This window comes from Brachyhypopomus gauderio, chromosome 5 (assembly GCF_052324685.1).
Source record: "Brachyhypopomus gauderio isolate BG-103 chromosome 5, BGAUD_0.2, whole genome shotgun sequence".
NCBI classification, from domain to species: domain Eukaryota; kingdom Metazoa; phylum Chordata; class Actinopteri; order Gymnotiformes; family Hypopomidae; genus Brachyhypopomus; species Brachyhypopomus gauderio.
In genome coordinates this window covers 9,499,351-9,517,858 of record NC_135215.1, presented here as the reverse complement: position 1 = coordinate 9,517,858, position 18,508 = coordinate 9,499,351, and the positions used below count along the sequence as shown (strand labels likewise).

At 41.6% G+C, this 18,508-nt stretch overlaps 3 protein-coding genes across 16 annotated transcripts; 2 read left to right on the top strand and 1 right to left on the bottom strand.

The window, feature by feature from the left end:
- The first annotated feature begins 715 nt into the window (after positions 1-715).
- On the top strand, positions 716-8,077 carry LOC143514377 (uncharacterized). 3 transcript variants are annotated; one of them, XM_077005471.1, is made up of 9 exons: positions 719-1,003; positions 1,101-1,157; positions 2,421-2,531; positions 3,139-3,213; positions 3,315-3,407; positions 5,705-5,827; positions 6,349-6,414; positions 6,515-6,598; positions 7,030-8,077. In XM_077005471.1, exons 1-9 carry the CDS (start codon positions 944-946, stop codon positions 7,153-7,155), a joined length of 795 nt encoding a protein of 264 aa, XP_076861586.1. In that variant the 5' UTR covers positions 719-943; the 3' UTR covers positions 7,156-8,077. The 3 variants fall into 3 exon arrangements, with proteins under 3 accessions (XP_076861588.1, XP_076861586.1, XP_076861587.1); XM_077005472.1 differs by having other exon boundaries at positions 723-1,003; positions 6,352-6,414; XM_077005473.1 differs by lacking the exon at positions 2,421-2,531 and having other exon boundaries at positions 716-1,003.
- A 502-nt stretch (positions 8,078-8,579) lies between these two features.
- mrps10 (mitochondrial ribosomal protein S10) lies at positions 8,580-11,307 on the top strand. The gene is made up of 7 exons (XM_077005474.1): positions 8,580-8,888; positions 9,026-9,078; positions 9,439-9,520; positions 9,630-9,769; positions 9,893-10,001; positions 10,167-10,256; positions 11,091-11,307. The coding sequence occupies exons 1-7, from the start codon at positions 8,817-8,819 to the stop codon at positions 11,169-11,171; spliced, it is 627 nt and encodes a 208-aa protein (XP_076861589.1). The 5' UTR covers positions 8,580-8,816; the 3' UTR covers positions 11,172-11,307.
- On the bottom strand, positions 11,301-18,507 carry LOC143514379 (uncharacterized). 12 transcript variants are annotated; one of them, XR_013130854.1, is made up of 9 exons: positions 18,283-18,507; positions 17,262-17,373; positions 17,001-17,150; positions 16,751-16,885; positions 16,447-16,557; positions 13,840-16,076; positions 12,391-12,930; positions 11,979-12,057; positions 11,301-11,812 (listed from the first exon to the last, which is right to left on the bottom strand). XR_013130854.1 is itself a non-coding variant. In XM_077005475.1 (6 exons), exons 2-6 carry the CDS (start codon positions 17,360-17,362, stop codon positions 15,986-15,988), a joined length of 588 nt encoding a protein of 195 aa, XP_076861590.1. In that variant the 5' UTR covers positions 17,363-17,373; positions 18,283-18,507; the 3' UTR covers positions 12,937-15,985. The 12 variants fall into 12 exon arrangements, 2 of the variants coding, with proteins under 2 accessions (XP_076861590.1, XP_076861591.1); XR_013130857.1 differs by having other exon boundaries at positions 11,301-12,057; positions 12,391-12,465; positions 12,829-12,930; XR_013130852.1 differs by having other exon boundaries at positions 11,979-12,930.
- Between the last annotated feature and the right edge of the window lies 1 nt (position 18,508).

The window sequence follows — 18,508 nt, the reverse complement described above, 5'->3', positions numbered from 1 at the left end:
TTCAGTCAGGTCATAGACTCATTCAGTCAGGTCATAGACTCAGTCAGTCAGATCATAGACTCAGTCAGTCAGATCGGTAGTCCAGGTACATCTGTATTGCAGATAGATCGGTAGTCCAGGTAGGTCTGTATTGCAGACAGGTCTGTAGTCCAGGTAGGTCTGTATTTTAGGGCAATGTGGAAGATGACAAATGGAACACAGGGAGTCTTAAACTTCCACTTCTTGGATGAAGCTTGTGGTGACGAATGAGCTATTGTGAAAAATGGAAGTAAAACATAATAAATAAACCATGTATATATATATAAGTATTCAAATATAAGAATTAAATGCTTTCTGGATTTAAAATGTGTAATTGTTATGTACAAAAATATATAAGTGTTTTCCTTCCTCTCGCTCTGTATATGTGTGTAGGCATATGTGCACACATTTTTGTCTTAGATAAGACCATTTTAATGTTGTGTGTGTGTGTGTGTGTGTGTGTGTGTGTGTGTGTGTGTGTGTGTGTGTGTGTGTGTGTGTGTGTGTGTGTGTGTGTGTGCATGCCACTGTGTCTCTTTATCACAGGATAATCACAGGATGACTGCTGGCACCGAGAGTTTGTTTATGTACTCCCACAGATTTGCAAATTTCTCATAATTTGAGGAAATACGCCCAAAGCTCAACTTCTCCCCCACTCTGGGCAAGCGCGTGTGAACCAGCCCAGTCCAGTCAAACACGTCTTCCTTACAGCCAGGAATGTCCTGCAGATTTGTCAGCGAGCCCAGCAAAGCTACTCGGGTTTCCAAATTTGGTCATTTTCCATTGCTATAACCAAAACATTTTGATGAGATATCTTTAAACAGCACTACATCAACGCAGCCTCTGCCAAGAGTTAAAAACACTGTTCAGAGCCCTTCTCATTTCTCCCAGGAGCAGGAAGCCAAGCACCCTGTCTACAGTCAGCATGGCTAAAGGAAGCACCTTCACCAGAGGACTATGCATTGTTCTCAACATTCTGCTTGGGGTAAATGTGATGTATTTTATTCCTTCTGGCGATCATGAAGACTAGCCTGTGTTATGCCTGTGTTATGCCTTCATCCCGGTCAATTTTCTGTCCTCAGATCTTTGGGGTGGTCTTGCTTCTGTTTGGTGTAGCAAACAGTGTTAAAGTTGTGGAGGCAAGTAAAAGTGTCTTTGTGGTGTCCAATATTCAAGACCGTTAATCTGCTTTTGAACTGCAGACATACAGCCTCATCACAGCAGATCTGATGCTGTAGATTTGCTTCATTGGTTAGTACTGTTGATCACACTTGTTTCTCCCCACTGGACTGTTATGCAGCTACATAATGTGAGTGTGAATGTGACTGTAAGTGTAAATGTAACTGAGTGTGAATGTAGCTGTGAATGTGAATGTGACTGAGTGTGAATGTCGCTGTGAGTGTAAACATGACTGAGTGTGAATGTGACTGTGAGTGTGATTGTAGCTGTGAGTGTGATTGTAGCTGTGAGTGTGAATGTAGCTGTGAATGTGATTGTAGCTGTGAGTGTGAATGTGACTGTGAGTGTGAATGTGACTGTGAGTGTGAATGTAGCTGTGAGTGTGAATGTGACTGTGAGTGTGAATGTGACTGAGTGTGATTGTAGCTGTGAGTGTGAATGTAGCTGTGAGTGTGAATGTGACTGTGAGTGTGAATGTAGCTATGAGTGTGAATGTGACTGTGAGTGTGAATGTGACTGAGTGTGATTGTAGCTGTGAGTGTGAATGTAGCTGTGAGTGTGAATGTGACTGTGAGTGTGAATGTGACTGTGAGTGTGAATGTAGCTGTGAGTGTGAATGTAGCTATGAGTGTGAATGTGACTGTGAGTGTGAATGTGACTGTGAGTGTGAATGTAGCTGTGAGTGTGAATGTAGCTATGAGTGTGAATGTGACTGTGAGTGTGAATGTGACTGTGAGTGTGAATGTAGCTGTGAGTGTGAATGTAGCTATGAGTGTGAATGTGACTGTGAGTGTGAATGTGAGTGTGAATGTGACTGTGAGTGTGAATGTGACTGTGAGTGTGAATGTAGCTGTGAGTGTGAATGTAGCTGTGAGTGTGACTGTGAGTGTGAATGTGACTGTGAGTGTGAATGTAGCTGTGAGTGTGAATGTGAGTGTGAATGTGACTGTGAGTGTGAATGTGACTGTGAGTGTGAATGTAGCTGTGAGTGTGAATGTGACTGTAAGTGTGAATGTGACTGTGAGTGTGAATGTAGCTGTGAGTGTGAATGTAGCTGTGAGTGTGACTGTGAGTGTGAATGTGACTGTGAGTGTGAATGTGACTGTGAGTGTGAATGTGACTGTGAGTGTGAATGTGACTGTGAGTGTGAATGTAGCTGTGAGTGTGAATGTAGCTGTGAGTGTGAATGTGACTGTAAGTGTGTTTTTACTCTTGAATTCTAGGATGGCTTTGTGAGTGTGATCCTGAGTGTGGGGTTTGGCCTGGCTACTGTTCTGCTCTCCATGCTGGGGGTGTATGGGGCATACAGAGAGCAGGTCCTGGCGCTCCTTGTGGTTAGACAACATCCCTACAACTCCATATACACGCTACACAAGAGAAGTGCAAATGAACTTTGTGTCACTGTGTCTGTGAGCATGTTTCTGTGGAATCCTCAGTTAAAATAACTAGAGTTGGTTTGAATTTGCATGCAGATATCATAATTTACTCCAAATGACGAAGGCAAGAGACACACTGCCTGTTTACATTCTATAACCTGTTTGTGCTCTATACGTGTCATGCCAGTATATCTCCTATATCACCTTCTCAATATTTTCTGAAATATAAGCAATAATTATTGACTTTCGTCACATGACATATTGATATTTGTCACATCTCTTGTGAGATCATATCTCTGTTCATTTATTGGGGACCCAAAGTTGAGTGTCATTTCTAAAGAGACTAGATCAGAACAACAAATGTGATCTGGCTCAGGCAGAAAGGAGGAGAGAGGGAACCTACACTGGCACATGTACTTTCTGTTGATTCACTTGCATCATCTGACAAATAAATGAAAAAATAAACAAACAAAAACTATGAATACCTAATGTAAAAGAATGACAAACTCAGAAACGTACCGAGTGTAATGTGCCAGTGTTTTGTGTGTTTGCTTTCTCTTCATAGTACAGTGTCTTAATGGCGATTGAGTGTATTGTTCTCATCGTGCTGGCGATCATCGTGACTCTCACTCAGACGCAGGTACACTCCTCTACTCCTCCTACACTTACCAGTCCTGCTCTGCAACACCAGCTGCTACATTTTCTGTATTAGGTTAACACAAATCTTTGCTGTTTAATCAGAAAGAGGCCATTGAGCGCGACTTGGACAAAATGATCCCACTTTCTCAAGCAAATGCCTCTTCCAAGCAACGAATGGAAAAAGTCCAGCTGGAGGTAAAAGAATTAGTACTAAACCACATCACCCTAACCCCATCACTATTACTGATCCCACCACACCACTACACCCTAACCCCATCACTAACTAATACTGATCCCACCACACCACTACACCCTAACCCCATCACTAACTAATACTGATCCCACCACACCACTACACCCTAACCCCATCACTAACTAATACTGATCCCACCACACCACTACACCCTAACCCCATCACTAACTAATACTGATCCCACCACACCACTACACCCTAACCCCATCACTAATACTGATCCCACCACACCACTACACCCTAACCCCATCACTAACTAATACTGATCCCACCACACCACTACACCCTAACCCCATCACTATTACTGATCCCACCACACCACTACACCCTAACCCCATCACTAATACTGATCCCACCACACCACTACACCCTAACCCCATCACTATTACTGATCCCACCACACCACTACACCCTAACCCCATCACTAACTAATACTGATCCCACCACACCACTACACCCTAACCCCATCACTATTACTGATCCCACCACACCACTACACCCTAACCCCATCACTATTACTGATCCCACCACACCACTACACCCTAACCCCATCACTAACTAATACTGATCTCACCACACCACTACACCCTAACCCCATCACTATTACTGATCCCACCACACCACTACACCCTAACCCCATCACTAACTAATACTGATCCCACCACACCACTACACCCTAACCCCATCACTAACTAATACTGATCCCACCACACCACTACACCCTAACCCCATCACTATTACTGATCCCACCACACCACTACACCCTAACCCCATCACTATTACTGATCCCACCACACCACTACACCCTAACCCCATCACTAACTAATACTGATCCCACCACACCACTACACCCTAACCCCATCACTAACTAATACTGATCCCACCACACCACTACACCATAACCCCATCACTATTACTGATCCCACCACACCACTACACCCTAACCCCATCACTAACTAATACTGATCCCACCACACCACTACACCCTAACCCCATCACTAACTAATACTGATCCCACCACACCACTACACCCTAACCCCATCACTAATACTGATCCCACCACACCACTACACCCTAACCCCATCACTAACTAATACTGATCCCACCACACCACTACACCCTAACCCCATCACTATTACTGATCCCACCACACCACTACACCCTAACCCCATCACTAACTAATACTGATCCCACCACACCACTACACCCTAACCCCATCACTAACTAATACTGATCCCACCACACCACTACACCCTAACCCCATCACTAACTAATACTGATCCCACCACACCACTACACCCTAACCCCATCACTAACTAATACTGATCCCACCACACCACTACACCCTAACCCCATCACTATTACTGATCCCACCACACCACTACACCCTAACCCCATCACTATTACTGATCCCACCACACCACTACACCCTAACCCCATCACTAACTAATACTGATCCCACCACACCACTACACCCTAACCCCATCACTAATACTGATCCCACCACACCACTACACCCTAACCCCATCACTAACTAATACTGATCCCACCACACCACTACACCCTAACCCCATCACTAACTAATACTGATCCCACCACACCACTACACCCTAACCCCATCACTAACTAATACTGATCCCACCACACCACTACACCCTAACCCCATCACTATTACTGATCCCACCACTCCACTACACCCTAACCCCATCACTAATACTGATCCCACCACACCACTACACCCTAACCCCATCACTATTACTGATCCCACCACACCACTACACCCTAACCCCATCACTAACTAATACTGATCCCACCACACCACTATACCCTAACCCCATCACTAACTAATACTGATCCCACCACACCACTACACCCTAACCCCATCACTAACACTGATCCCACCACACCACTACACCCTAACCCCATCACTAACTAATACTGATCCCACCACACCACTACACCCTAACCCCATCACTAACTAATATTGATCCCACCACACCACTACACCCTAACCCCATCACTAATACTGATCCCACCACACCACTACACCCTAACCCCATCACTATTACTGATCCCACCACACCACTACACCCTAACCCCATCACTAACACTGATCCCACCACACCACTACCCTAACCCCATAACACAATTAAGCTAATCAGTACAAAATCAAATCAGTATAAATGTATGTCTTGAGCCATTATTTTTCCATTGCACAGGTTTTTCTTTTTGTTTTCAGAATAGATGTTGTGGCCTGAAAGATTTCTTGGACTGGAGAGAACAGGTCCCGCCTTCGTGTTTGTGTCCTCCAGACGACCAAACCAGACAACTTATGTGTATCCACACAAACAGAACCACTCAGGTAGATTCTGACATTTCAATCAAATTTAACATTATCAAGTTGGGAAGGAAAGCTAAAATGTTATCTACTGAAACAGCAATGTTCATCTCTTGTCATGTTTTTTGGATCACCCATGTATGTGCTATTTTATATATCCATGTAGTGTTGTGTATCATACAGGATCTGATGCAGATGGGTCAGACACACAGGAGACTGAGTCAGGACAAAATATGTTTTAGAAGATTTTATCCATAGATAGCTGACTGAACACCAACAAGGGCCTTTTTCAAAATTAATTTTATCTTATTATCTTAATCTTATCTAACTACAGCTCATATTTAAAAAACGCTTTAGGACTTTCAGATCTAATGAATTTCATGTTGCAGTGGAGGGACCATTAGTTCTTGTAAAGTAGAATATAAGCTAGGGATCCATTGACTCCATTAACTCCATTATAATTTTTGACTGGATAAGATTTTTTAAAGCAGGTGTTCATCTCTGTTTTGACCATGTGAACACCATGTGACTGCTTTTCGACATAGCAGAATAACCACCTGCATACTGGCCCAACAACATCTCCGCATACAGACCTCTATGTTTATGAGAAGGTAAGAGGTTAGAGGTCAGCGTGGTGACCTTGCTGCTTGTCACCCCCTCTGTCCATGCATTAATAATAAACACTCCCATGTTTCATGCTGACTTCCACAGACATGTGGACCAATCATAATAAAGCAAAGGATGAACACCTTGAAGATCCTGCTTGGAATTTTCTTTACTTTAGCAACTATAACGGTAAGATTCAAATGTATGGGCTGGTTTCTAATAACTAGATTAACAAATAAATAGATTCATAAAGCAAATTGCCAGCATGGCGATGGCAGTTTATGTGTGTAAAACCAGACCAGAATGTTCATTGTTTGAATGAAGCAGGTCAGTACTCAGGAATCTCATCCCTCTGCTCTCTGTCCTGAACTCTCTATCAATATTTGTCCTGAACGCTACATCAATTTTTCCCCTGTAGCCTCCAGTGAAGACACTCTAATGAGTGCAAAAGGCAGAAGAAATAGAAACTTTATGAAGAGCTTGACTCTCCTGCTCCCTCTACACTGAGCAGTTATGTAGGATCTACAGGCAGATATTGTTTTATCTCTGTATTGGTTAGGTTGTCTTATACTGAAGAAGTGACCTAATACCTTTTGTCTTGAACACTTCTGATTGGCCAGGCTGCTGCAGTGATAGTTGCTTTATTGCTGTGCTACAAAATCCATGCACAGTCGGCGATCACAGGCATCTCGAAGGACAGTGACAGCAGAAGAAAATATGAACTTCGGCCAGACGAGATGCCCTGACAAGGCAGAGCTCCGGGCAACATGGACTCCATCCTGCTCCTGACAGCTGTTCAACAGATTAGCACCTTTAGCGCTATTACTACATATGTTACAAATAACTTTTCACATGACTCTAAACCGAACCTCCTGCAGGCAAATTGTAAAGATAATTACATAAAGATGTTTTCATTAATAGTGTAAATGAAATGCATCCTTTCCTTTCCTAATAGAAGAACTATGAAAATTGTTAAATGTTTTATAAATGTTATCATATGTAACTGTTGGGTCAATCAAAAAAGGTTTGTGTGTAAATGATTCAGCCCCCTTTAAAGGGGTATACTGAATATATATATATATATATATATATATATATATATATATATATATATATATATATATATATATATATATAAACACTGGTAGCTTAGCCCGTCGTAGCTACTGTACACTGGGTAGTTTGTAATACATTTCCTACCAATAGCTTTTAGTGATATAAAAGAATGAAGCAGGGGAAAACATTTATGTTTATTATAGTTATTATATTGATTTGTATTAGATAAACAGTAAACAAGGTAGTAAACAAAGGCTTCATAACAATCACGCAGATGAAAAATCTCATGCAGGTTATTTATTTTATTGTATTTATTTATGACATAAATAGCATATTTACTGTATGCTGATTATGCTGATTATCACTGTTGCTGGTATGATTACTGACTGGGGACTACGTACTGTCACTATGATAAATAGCCTGTAATATAGTGATATTATAAGATATTATGTGCCAGCTAGCGCACCAGATGGTAGGCTGTAGTATATCTGGGCTCACGTGATGTCATAGAGAGAAAAACATTTATATTCATTGCAATACTGCTATACAAATATATTTGATTTGATTTGTAAAAGACACAGATTTATCAAACAAAGAGTTATGACAAAAGTGCATCTCTTTCTTTCTTTTTTTGGGGGGGGGGGGGTGCAAGGATCTAAATCATTTCAGTTACACAGAAGCACAATAAAGGTCATCCAGTGGAACTAAGAACTGGGAGCATTTCATACAGCTGTACATGTATAATAGAGATCAGCTGTACATGTATATAGAGATCAGCTGTACATGTATAATAGAGATCAGCTGTACATGTATATAGAGATCAGCTGTACATGTATAATAGAGATCAGCTATACATATATAAGAGATCAGCTGTACATATATTTATAAATAAATGTTGTACTTTATCTAATAATTATTTAATATAATCCAATAATCTAAGGTTAACAATAATAACAAATCATACAATTCATAGATTAAAGGGTGTGAGGCAGTAACATTGCAATGCAACGTCTTTGCGAGAATTTTCAACTCAATGGTTTATGTATGAGTACATCATCGGTTTACGGAACTTTATTCTGTTGTTACTTATGAGTGGCTCTCCGCACCGACGACGACCAGACGAAGTCACACGTTGAACTCCTTAGGTGTCACATTACACATCGTACCAGTGGCGACTCTAGGGTCAGACCTGTATGGGATCTGAGCTTCGAGGGATCAGAGTTTGACCACTCTTTGAAGGCGCCACACATGTCTACGCAGACTACACGGTTCGTACATTTTCGTCGTCCGTTCAGTCGACGGCGCTAGAAACGTCCTACCGGAAACACGTCCTTCCAATGACAGAGTAAAAATGGCGGCGCCCATGTGGATAGCTCGAAATGTTCGATTCTTGTCAAAAACAGTTCAAGACACAGCACTGAAGGTACAGGAATATTTACTTCATCATGTCAATTAGTGTGAGGTTATATATACGCGTAGATTCTGTATCATACGACATGAACTAGACAGTTAATCATGCAAGTGGTGCGGTTGTTTCATAACCCATCTTCTGTTTCACAGCTTTCTGCACATCGGCGTATCTGCACATTTCATGACCAGCCCGCACTATTACGGTCTGTCTGGATGCTTTTGAGTTGATCTTAACATGTGTGCAGTCATTATACTGCAGAGAGCAGCTGACCAGCATTAGGAGGTCAGATTCAGAAACATCGTTACAGAAGCAGCCCAGCCTCTGTCCTGGCTGAAGTCCTTATAACATACCATAACCTTTTTAGCAAGTCTATGTAGGCTACGTCTAATAGCGACGTATATATATAATTATAATCGTCGTGAGTTTTAAATTAGATTGTTATAGAAATATTATCTTCTCGTTGGTTTTCTCCTTCCTATTGAATACATGCTTTTTATTCTTTCTCTTTTTAAAGTTAAAGAAGTTAAGAAAACTGTATGATTTGTTTCTCAACATTTTGTAGAAGCCGTGTTGGTCCTGTTGGCCCTGTTGGTCCAGTGGCTTTAATCCACACTGGCAGTGTTTCTGCGTCTCTTTCCCCTCTTGTAAGTCTCCTGAAACGGGACCGCAGGCTTAATTCAGTGTAAACAGTTCTCAGTCTCATTCTCTGCATTTTTTCCTCTCATCATTTCTGTTTTTGCTTGTGTCCTGAAGATCACCGTGTCCGAGGAACCAGACACACTGTTCCAGGAGCTGACGGTGCTTGTGAAAGGTCATGACCGAGCCGTTCTGGACAGTTATGAGTTCTTTGCAACTCTAGCAGCAAAGGAACTTGGCTTAACACTGGCCAAAGTGTGAGGCACACATTTCTGTTATTTTATACATTTTGCAAAAAAAAAAAAAAAGAAATACAATATGGAGTGATTCCTGTGAGGTTTCTGTCTAGCACATGTAACATGTTGTTATTCCTGTGGTAGTTCTGAACCTAAGAGGAACATAGAGAGATTCACACTCCTGAAGTCGGTGCACATCTTTAAGAAACACAGAGTTCAGTATGAAATGAGGACACACTACAGATGTATAGAGGTGAGACTTGGTGCCTGAGACCCAGAAGGCGGGAAGCAGAATAACATATGGAAACGTTTGGAAGCCAAGAGGCTTGGAGAGTGGATGACCGTATGCAGCAATGTGCACTGTTTAATACAGATACTAGTCATTTGCAGATCAACACAAAGCCTTCATGTGTGTCAGATTCACAGGATAACGGGCTCCACTGCAAGGGTATACCTGGAATATATTCAGCGCAATCTACCTGAGGGTGTGGCAATGGAGGTCACCAAGGTAACAATCACTAGACATAAACACACCATAATAATGTAGAAAAAACTCACCTTGAAGTGTCTGGATTGTTAGGAAGCTGTAACATGTCAATATGTTTGAATTTGACCACAGTAAACTTCAAATCACTTAATGGAAGTCACCATATTAACTATTTCAGTAGATATAAACAGACTGTAATGTGTGTGTAGACAGGAGTTTCACTGGAAATTAAATGGCTTACTATATTCAGATTTGCATATTGTGATGTGTCTATAGACATACATTTGGTATTATGGAAAAAGGCAGCAATCAATGGAATTTTTTAGCAGTTATTATGCAGATGGTATGTCATGCTATTTGTAATGTAGCTAAAAACAAAGCTGTCAAATGAAATTTATTTGTATAGTGCTTTTCACAACACATGTTGTCACAAAGTGCTACAGGATTTACAAGGTTAAAAATACTATGGGTCCAAATCCCTAATGAGCAAGCCAAAGGTGACAGTGGCAAGGAAAAACTCCCTAGATGGTGGGGAATAGGAAGAAACCTTGGGAGGACCAAGACTCAAAAGGGAACCCATCCTCCATTGGGCGGCCCGTTAACACACAAATTACACAAAAACAAATTATACAGACGAATACACAAGTCACAAACAAATCACACAATCAGGCTAAGTATAAGGTAACTAGAATGAAAGTTCTGGGTGTTCTGTCATGGGTAATAGCATGTGAACATGGTCATGAAGCAGTGTGTAGCACAGCCAGTTAACTAACCGAGTACAGGGCTCTAGTCACATCATGCCTGTAAACCATCCATTCCAGTGCTGGTTGTGAATTGTATGTTTTTCCTTTCTAGACTGCTATAGAGAAAATTCCAGAGCATATCCAGAAGCCGATTTGGAGTGAGAAGGGACAGGAGGACCAAGCCAGCCAATGAGAAGCTCCTTCATCATCGTGTTTAATTGTGACATCACTGCAGTCTCTTTCTGGATTTAAATGGTGGAGAACGACTTCTGCTTCACGTTCTTTAATTTTCTTGTATTACCAACAAATAAAATAAGATGCCCTTTTGACACGTGTCTGATGTAATGTGTTTATTTCGACATGCAAGTTCACAATAATTTTGTTCACATTAAAATGTACAAACTGCTCTTTGCGTTATTATTACATTTGGGAAAAATGTCAACTGCGGTGGGTTTTTTTTCTGAATATAACATCTTCAGGGGGTTTTCTGAATACAAACTGCATACCTACCTAGGGTAGGTCCTCCTCATGTGTGCTTTGGTTTCTTTATTATGAAGGGGCTGAAAACGTGCCTATATTTGTGCTTAACAATAATGATATTAGACTTGGCAGAAAGGTTTTTTATACACTTCTGCACTGGCCTACCAAGAATTAAGAAACCAACAGGTTCTTAAAAACAAGGAAAACAATTTTTAATGAATATTTTAATAAATCATATTTGAAACAACTCACATTGCAACACAATCTAAATAAAATACCTTGCACACACACTGCCAGCAAAAGTGTTGAGAGCAAGGCTTGGCTTTATCTTTTCTTAATCAGGACAGTATGTTCCTGCAAAAATATAAATATGCCAATAAATAATTAGTTATTATAATAGTTATTAAATCTTAACATTTGTTCCTTATTTTCGTCAATACTTCCTTATAATTACACATGGTATTGCAAGTGTTTCAATTTCCAAATGTTAAGACCTAAAGCCATCATCAGCTGACTGTACCTCTCCTTGGTCTGACACAGTTTCATCCAGATGACCGTGAAGGAAAACATCCACACTTAAGTTGCCACACCATGAACTCCTAGGAGTTGAGAAGCACAGCGGGAGCAGCAAGAATATGCAGGTTCAGTGAACTACATCACTGGTCTTCTGCCTACCAGAAAACTGGAGTTCAAACTGTTCATTTGCAACTAATATAAGAATCAGACATCAGATAGGATGAAAAGCCTGTGTGTAAAACATCACACAGAAGGTCTAAGCCAGGATCTACCAATCACCAATCACAGTACAGAGATCAGACAGCACAGAGATCAAACAGATATCTTGCTGAGGCTCCCGGACAAACAACAGCACAGATCCATCTGATAGGACGGTTCAGGAAAGGGAAACAGATATCAGCCAATCCCCATATTACCTGCTGTGGGAAACCTGGTGAAAACGGTGTTGTGGCCCGGGCATGCCATTGTCACCTGATGACCTGCAGGGGGAGCTAGACACAAGGCACAGCACCACATACAGACTTACTTCATAATAAAGGAACATCAGTGGAGTACTGTCAGGACTGACACTTAAAACAGGTGGAATTTAAAAAGTGAGATTCAAGAAAAAAGAAAGAAACATATAAACAAAATTCTATTTTCTTGTCTTATATTTGTCTTTTATCTTTCTTCATACCTGAGGCCACTGGTTCTACAGTGTTTTGAACTGACCTGTACATGTGTACCATTTCCCAGAAATGATCATTTGCTTGTTTGAAATGTGTTTTACTGTGCGACACACTCATTATGTGTGTGAGATGCACTGCAGACGCACTGCAGACTAAAGCTGGGATGTGCTGTAGGAATGTTATTACAGAGCTGGTAAACAGGAGATGTTGTTCAGAGCAGCCTATCATCACTGTGAGATCCTTATCGGAGAGCTGGGGATGACATCATCGCCTTTCTGCATCCAGGACCTAAAATTAGAGCAGCACTCCATGTATAAACACAGACACATGGAGTGCAGTTGGACATCTGCCAAGTGCCTGCTTGGCTGGACTGGTTCATGTCTCTCATCTCTCCTGCTTTGGTTCTTTCAGCTCTGCCTTCTCTTGTTTGTGTGTGTGTGTGTGTGTGTGTGTGTGTGTGTGTGTGTGTGTGTATGTGAGTGATTCAAAGTACCTAATGCATCTGGAGCACATACACTGATGACTCATCTTACCTCATGTATGCGCGCTCACACACACACACACACACACACACACACACACACACACACACACACACACACACACACACACACACACACACACACACACACACACACCATATACAAAAGGAACAGAATAACCAAATTATCACCTGGTTGCTCTATTTACTGTTTTGTTTTTTAAATAAAAACTCTTGATAATCACATACCCATTTGTCCGGAACGCCACAAAAATTTGCTCTACAGAGTTTTTCTCCTGGCTTTTTTAGCCTGACTTGCACATTCTAATGGGGGTGAAGGTTGAATTCACAAACTCACTGCTCAAGAACTGAGTGCCAGGGACCAGTGATGTTGTACATGTAGACAATGCCTGTGAGATGAGGATCTGGACCAGGTACTGAAACACAGGTTAATGTGTCCTGAGGATCAGTGTCCAGTCTCAGCTGAAGCTTTTTATGACTGCCAATGTTCAGTTAATGATCCTAACTCTGATTCACTATAGTCGTTTCTTAACTTATTAGGTGTGTAGCGTTGTGAACCTACAGACACGTGTGCTTCTGCGTGTTTGTTTATGTGTTTTATCTAAGAGAGGCCTTGAACCGGGTTTGCGTGACTTGGGAGTTTTAGGCAAGAGATTCTGGAAGGGGAGGGTGTCCATACACAAAAGAAAACTCACCTTGGTTTTGGGGGATGGGGGAGTAACTCATCAGTGGGACGGGGGAACAGGGTCCTGCAATCACGTCCAGCTGCCATCTGAAAGGGTGACTATGTCCCCCTTCAGGAGACAACAACAATCAGTCCAGGAACACAGCACAGGCTAGGAGGAGTAGCCTCTACAATCAGTCCAGGATCACAGCACAGGCTAGGAGTAGCCTCTACAATCAGTCCAGGATCACAGCACAGGCTAGGAAGAGTAGCCTCTACAATCAGTCCAGGATCACAGCACAGGCTAGGAAGAGTAGCCTCTACAATCAGTCCAGGAACACAGCACAGGCTAGGAAGAGTAGCCTCTACAATCAGTCCAGGATCACAGCACAGGCTAGGAGGAGTAGCCTCTACAATCAGTCCAGGAACACAGCACAGGCTAAGAGGAGTAGCATGTACACTTAGTCCAAAAAATATTTTCCCCCAAAAATTATTTGCATTTTTCTTTTAACAATATTTACAATTGCTGTAATGTTCAATGAATTAACTGTAAATGTGTTTCCATTATAAGTTTTTCTTTGAATGTCCCATATGTCTCTTGCCAACATCAGATGGTAGTTAAATGTATGATGCCTGAACAGAATAATGAGAGCTTGTTGCTTATAGAATATTCACCTTCCTATTCCCATCAATTCACAATCATTTCAGCAGCAGGCTGAAGACAGAAGAATCCAGAACCCTCCTACCAAGAGCAAAGATGGAACAAAGTAAAACCAGCAAATAAGCCACAATGTGAGTGCCCCCATATTTCCTCATAGACCTCAAAAAAGAGAGATGTACGATACATCTTGGAATCCTGTGTTTAGCTGTCAGGTAACTTCAACAGCGTCAGCTTTCAAAAGATAGTGTCTAGTACACTCAGTTTGATTATTCTCAGAGCTTAATTTAAACGTTCTCTATAACTTCATGAACTTCTCTTTGTAACTTGTCCTTTTAACATCTTAATGTGTTTTCTTCGCAATGTTTGAACATTTTAATTTCCTATGTTGTGGAACATGAGATCTCCAAGCAGTACATGAAAATCTGCATTAATGTCGAAGACCGATATCTGTATCAATACTTTATATATACACACATAGTAATACAATGTGCAGTTTCACACAAAATATAAAAATGATGATTTAGTAATTTAATTTGTACATTCATAAATGACTTGATTCTTAGATAAAACATATCCTGTCATGTCAGTGTCCAGTTTATATTGGATCACTATAATACAGTCATTCTTTTAATAACTGGGCTTTCATGTTCTGTGTTTCAATAAAATGAGTAAAAAGGAGAAGTCAGTTTATTTTAACTTTATTTTGACTATGTCAAAATATCTTATAATTTTAACCAGCTCACATTCACAAATCCACATAATTTAGGCACAGTAGTAGAAATATAGTTATAGTGATAATACTGTAAACACAGTGATGGTTGTGAGGGCTGATCATGAATCCATTTATTTTTATTAATATAGAAGCAGCCATCAGGATGGACTGCTGGAGACACACAAAGACTCTTCCATATAATTACTTTCACTTAATTAAAATAGCTGCACATTTATGATATGAAGTAACTTTTAAATCATGAACACTTCACATATAGATCAGAGTCTTCACTCTGTAGATAACTGCATGGCGTTAGCTTCAGTTAATAAATACTGAGTAGTGATATCTAAGAGCTGTAGCACAGATCAGAAGGTGGTCCAGTTCTGCACTGGGGAACAGGGGCTATTGTGCGGTCATGAACTTTCACCTCTCATTCCTCACTTCTCTCTCATCCTCTCAAATTCTGTTTTACAAGTCACTGAGAAAGATTAAGGCTCACCGGGCTAGCACCACGCAAACTGCACGATGTTTCCAGGAGACAGAATTACCTCGTCTTAGTATACAGTTTAAAACTACGGGATGTTTATTTAACTGCACTGTAACTGTGCTTTAAAATCCCCTAAATGCCCCCTAAATGCCTCAGAGATTTCTTAATATTTCTTAATGTTTTTTAAAGTTAAAAACACAGAGTGTGGAGACTAGTAGAAGGGGGCAGGCATGTTGGTCTGGACATCAACTACTGGCATCATCTGAAAATACCCTGTGCTGGACAAAAACTTTTTTGTTTCACATCTTTGAGCTGCCTTAAAACCGTCGGCCACCAGGGGGCCCCGGCCAACGCTGACCCCTGCCTGAAGGCAGACGGGGAGGAGGAGGGGGTGGTCCACTGTGGTAGCTGCATGAAAGGATAAAATTACATATTTGGATTCTGGTGCTTAGCAAGAAAAGTGCCTGAAGCCTATTCTAATATCTTCCTATGAACCGCTGTGTTTTAAGAAATATAATAAATCATTTAACATAAAATAGGAATTCATGCATTATTCGCTTATACATTTATTCATGCCCAAAGCTAGGATAACTTAACTTATTTTAATCTTTAGTCTTCACAGTCTGGCTGAGCTATAACAGCACCAACACAGTCAGCTGTGTTCATTAACTGTCTGTTTGCACAAACAGGGACCTGGTTCTGGACGGAGTGAGTAGGGATGGCCCGGATGGATGTAGAGGTAAAGAGCAGGAGTGGACAGGAGAGGCATGCCTCTTACCCTCTGGGGCGGATCAGGTGAGGGGAGCAGGGTGGCATCATGCCCCTTCTTCTGGGTGGCAGAGGAAACCCTCTGAAACCAGGGTGTCCAGGTGGGGGGGGCAGGCCATGTCTGGAAAGCAAGAGGCAGCCATGTTCTCTGTGAACACCCCATTACTGAGAACACCACAAACCACGGACGTAAAACTAAGATTGTAAAAAACTAAGATTTCATCCTTCAAACATAAATCAGAGGTGTTTGGTTAAACTCCTAGACTGAAAGCTCCCAGATTGAAAATAATGCAGTACAGGCAAACTGTGTGTACCTGTGCATGGGTGGGTGTGGTCTCCTGAAGCACATGGGCGGGGGCAGGGGCGGACGGCCCATACGTATTGGCCTTCCTCGTGTTCCTTTCCGGCCATGCATGTCCGGATAGGGCAATGGTCTTTCCAGTCCCATCCTGAATAGAAACATCTGAATCGTGGGTGGAGGCAGGTTTCATAGCTCATGCAAAAGCACTTTACAATCAAACCATTAAGGTGGAACTTGAATATTCCAGAACGTTTTAGGATAACCTAATCGGGCCAAATCCGTTCATGAACCCATGATGGCTTCTGCTTCTGCCTCGCCCCGGTGGGCCGAACACTTTTGTCATCAATCCGCGTGCTCCACGCCCTCCACGCCCCATCCGGCCACCCTTACCTTGACCCCTGAACCCACGACCCCTGTGGAGATATCACACCTTGCTTGAGCTCAGAGCAGAACAGAACACACCTCACTCTCAAATGTGTGATAACCCGATTTCAATCTTCAAGCTCTTAAGATTGAACTCTCACCTGGATTTATTCTGCGGAGCTGCCACCTCCTCAGTATGTGTCTCCGAGTTCTCAGTTACATCCGTAACCTCAGCCACCTGTTCTCCTACATCGACCTCCATCTGATCAACAGCTGAAAGAAACAAACAGGTCTGTGTGTCAATCGCTCAGGACAAGCTGATGATTACAGGGCTCATTTGCACATTTGTATGAGACTGTCAAACTCAATTTGGAAAACTGGAACCCCTGACAATCTTGGATGAACTTTGACTATAAGATGTTTTCTGCCATCCCAATTAGTTTTTTTTGCAATAAGGATTTTCAAGCCTCTTTTAAAATCAGATTAGATTGGATCTGTATCAATCAATAGGCTACTGTTTACATACTGTTTTAAGTGTAGCCTACTAGCTACACTTCTGAATGTTGTACTGAGTGTACTAGCTGAATCTCTATATCTATATGTAGCCAACCACAGTCATATATCAAACCGGTTTTACTTGCCTTACGCAGCACAAGGATAGGTTTTTATGGTTTGTATATAATTTTATTTGCTTAAAGGATCGCCAGTTTATATAATTTTGTATCTCAGCATTTTAACGAGCTTTAATTCAACAGGCATGTTAGGAAACATATCGCCCTTCCGAACCTTAAACAGCCCTGGTGCGGCTCACCTTCGCAGGGATGCGGTTCATTATAAACGATGAAATCCGCTCCTGTAATGTAACATTATTCAAAACAACCTGTGCCATCATAAATAAGTCCCGGACATGAGGATGATTTTGTGTAAACAGCTGTAGATGGCCATGGTCAGTCGCCCCAGGCAGCGAAAGGTTGACACATCTAGCTGCAGGACTACATATAATATAGGCTTCACATTATATTTCCTAACGATATGCTTGCAGCTATAAGCGCATACCTATCATATAGATAAACACTTTCATAAACAATATAATTTAGTATAAACGGGTTCTTTTGAGCCATTAGCAGCCGGGCTAGTACTTTAGCTTCAAAGATGCGCACGCATCAGCGCAGCTCCGCTTACCTTGTGAGGGGAAACACTGCCAAACGACTGTGTGTGGATGTTTTCATCCGACCGGACGATAAATCGATATTTACAGCGATGTAGCTAGCGGAGTGCGTCTATATATTTACACTAAAGTGTAAAATACAGGCTTAATACGACCCATATGCTCACAGCTCCTTTACACGGCGGCTTCCGACGTGCCCGCAGACAAAGGCTGTGTGTTGGAACAGTTTGGGTCACATTG

Coding starts and splice junctions, on each gene's coding strand:
- LOC143514379 (XM_077005475.1), bottom strand. CDS start 17,362: ATGGAGGTCGATGTAGGAGAACAGGTGGCTGAGGTTACGGATGTAACT. Junction 17,151..17,261: donor GCTCCGCAGAATAAATCCAG/GTGAGAGTTCAA, acceptor ATATCTCCACAG/GGGTCGTGGGTTCAGGGGTC. Junction 16,077..16,446: donor CACCTGATCCGCCCCAGAGG/GTAAGAGGCATG, acceptor CCTTTCATGCAG/CTACCACAGTGGACCACCCC.
- LOC143514377 (XM_077005471.1), top strand. CDS start 944: ATGGCTAAAGGAAGCACCTTCACCAGAGGACTATGCATTGTTCTCAAC. Junction 3,408..5,704: donor TGGAAAAAGTCCAGCTGGAG/GTAAAAGAATTA, acceptor TTTTGTTTTCAG/AATAGATGTTGTGGCCTGAA. Junction 5,828..6,348: donor ACACAAACAGAACCACTCAG/GTAGATTCTGAC, acceptor TTTTCGACATAG/CAGAATAACCACCTGCATAC.
- mrps10 (XM_077005474.1), top strand. CDS start 8,817: ATGGCGGCGCCCATGTGGATAGCTCGAAATGTTCGATTCTTGTCAAAA. Junction 8,889..9,025: donor TTCAAGACACAGCACTGAAG/GTACAGGAATAT, acceptor TCTGTTTCACAG/CTTTCTGCACATCGGCGTAT. Junction 9,079..9,438: donor GACCAGCCCGCACTATTACG/GTCTGTCTGGAT, acceptor AACATTTTGTAG/AAGCCGTGTTGGTCCTGTTG.